The following is a 2317-nucleotide window of genomic DNA, read 5'->3' on the forward strand; positions in this document are numbered from 1 at the left end:
GAACAAACTACGAAACTTACAACCAAATGAGTCTTGTTTGAAATGGTTATTAACCACTGATCTCCACAACCAGGAGGATTGAGAAGGAATCTTGCTGTCAAACAACAGTCTAGAAGAGTCAATATTGTATTTGCTACAAATAAAATTTCTCCAAACATAATTTCTCTCATTTGCAAACCTCCAAGACCATTTCCCTAGCAATGCTCTGTTCATAAAAATCAGATTCCGAACTCCCAAGCCTCAGTCTTTGATTTGCAGACATCATCCCATTTAACCCAGTATCTTCTTAATACCATTGCCCCCTCCCCATAAGAAATTAGACATAATAGAATTGAGAGTCTTGAGGATAGAAGCTGGAATCTAAAAATAGACAAAAAATACGTAGGTAGTGAGGACAGAACGGATTTGATCAAACCAGTCTCCCTGCTAAAGAAAGAGTAGCAGCCTTCCAACCTGCTAATTTAGAGTGAAAATTCTGTACCACTGGTTCCCAGATAACAGAGGAATTCCTAGTTGCACCTAGAGGGAGGCCTAGATAATTAGATGGAAAGTTTCCCACCAAACAACCGATAGAATCTGCCCAAGTTTTAACCTCCTGTTGGGATATATTAATCCCGAAGAGTCTGCTTTTCTTCAGGTTTAGTTGCAGCCTGACATAAACCTCGAATACTCTAAGCACCCTCTTCACATTCATAATTTGAGTCTTCGAAGCTCCACAGAAAATAATAAGTCATCCGCAAACTGCAAGTGTGAAAGATTAAAAGACCCCTCCTCCTTTTCCAACTGTCAAACCAGCAAAACCCTCCGAAACAGCTCTTCGAATTAAAAGATTCAATAATTCCCCCACTAAGTTAAAAGTAAAGGCGAGAGTGAACATCCCTGTCTAAGACCTTGGCCATTGGAACTCCTCGGATGGAACCCCATAACTAACCTGAGATTGAAGCTGTAGAAACACATCTCCTAATCCAACTTATCCATGTGAAACCAAAACCCATTTTTTCCATCACTTTGAACAAGATAGGCCAGTCAACCGTATCGTATGCCTTTTTGAAATCAACTTAAACACAACCCTTTAGCCCTTCTTCCTCCAATAATCAATACCCTCGTTAGCAATGATGAGCAGTCCAAAATTTGTCTACCGGGAATAAAGCGAATTGAGTCGGGCTTATAAGATCTTCTATACAAATTCTAAGCCTCCTTGAAAGACACTTGGATAATATCTTATACACTCCTCCTACTAGGCTTATAGGTCTATAATCATCAGACTTCCAATGTTAGATTCCTTAGAATAAGGGTAATAAAAGTATGGTTAATACCATGTTCCCATTCTTTCCCTACAAAAAATCTGTGAAAAAACTGCATAATATTCCCCTTAAGAACAGACCAAACCTTTTAAAAAAACCCAAATTCAATCCATCGGGCCCCGGAGCTTTATTACTATCACAGACTTTAGAGTTCCCAAACCTCCTCCTCGGAAAACTCCTTCTCTAAAAGCATATTCTGTTCAAAAGAAATTCTGGGGAAGACCAAACCAATATCTTCAACTTCTAAAGTAGACCGATCATTATAAATTTTGAAAAAATGATCTTTGACCTTGGCTTTAATAACAATTGGATCGTGAGTAGTATTCCCATCAACAATTAAAGCATTCAGAGCATTTCGTTTCCTCCTAACTGAAGCACAAGTATGAAGAATCTTGTGTTCGGTCCCCATCATTAAGCCACTTCTTCCTAGAATTTTGAAGCCAAATCTGCTCCCAATTCTGTGAAGTCTCCATAACTCTGCTCTACAACACTAAGCTCTTTAGCAATCCCCTGAACAGAGCTGTTATTCAGCTGCTGGGCGTCTTCCTCAAGCTTCTGAATTTTCTTTTCCAAATCTGATATTGCTACTCCCGGAAATTGATTCTTCTTCCCTGACCATTTCTTGATGGCAGCTTTAGAGTTCTTCAAATACTTAAGATCCCACCTTTCTCCCAGTCTTCTTACAATCTGTGATAGAATGTCTGACCATATCCTCAAAGCCGTCTTCCTCCATCAGATAATTAAAGAGTCTAAACGGTCTTTTCCCCCAATCAATATCTCATCTTTCAATAAAATAGCATTGTGATCTGAAGGGATTTAGGAATAAGAGACTGAGAAATCTCAGGAAAAGTAGCTAAAAATTGACCATCCACCAAAAATCTGTCCAATCTAACAAAAGGTTGGATCATCTTGGTTATTACACCAAGTGAACCTTCCCCCATTCAAAGGCAGATTAATCAAACCTAAAGACTGAATAAACTGAGCGAAAATCCTCATAGAGAACCTATTCTGTG

General features: G+C 38.9%; 1 protein-coding gene across 1 annotated transcript; it reads right to left on the reverse strand.

Annotated features, from left to right (window-relative positions):
* Window positions 1–270: 270 nt before the first annotated feature.
* On the reverse strand, window positions 271–1713 carry LOC120145796. The gene is made up of 3 exons (XM_039159520.1): window positions 1465–1713; window positions 416–703; window positions 271–360 (listed from the first exon to the last, which is right to left on the reverse strand). The coding sequence occupies exons 1-3, from the start codon at window positions 1711–1713 to the stop codon at window positions 271–273; spliced, it is 627 nt and encodes a 208-aa protein (XP_039015451.1).
* Between the last annotated feature and the right edge of the window lie 604 nt (window positions 1714–2317).

This window comes from Hibiscus syriacus, unplaced genomic scaffold (assembly GCF_006381635.1).
Source record: "Hibiscus syriacus cultivar Baekdansim isolate YM2019G1 unplaced genomic scaffold, ASM638163v2 tig00110894_pilon, whole genome shotgun sequence".
Classification (NCBI taxonomy): Eukaryota; Viridiplantae; Streptophyta; class Magnoliopsida; order Malvales; family Malvaceae; genus Hibiscus; species Hibiscus syriacus.

Bases quoted from the DNA above. Each gene is read 5' to 3' on its own strand.
- LOC120145796 (XM_039159520.1), bottom strand. From the start codon at position 1,713: ATGGGGACCGAACACAAGATTCTTCATACTTGTGCTTCAGTTAGGAGG. The intron at 704-1,464 runs GTTTGGGAACTC...GGAGCTTCGAAG, and splicing joins AGGAGTTTTCCGAGGAGGAG to ACTCAAATTATGAATGTGAA. The intron at 361-415 runs GTTTGATCAAAT...GTCTATTTTTAG, and splicing joins TTTCTTTAGCAGGGAGACTG to ATTCCAGCTTCTATCCTCAA.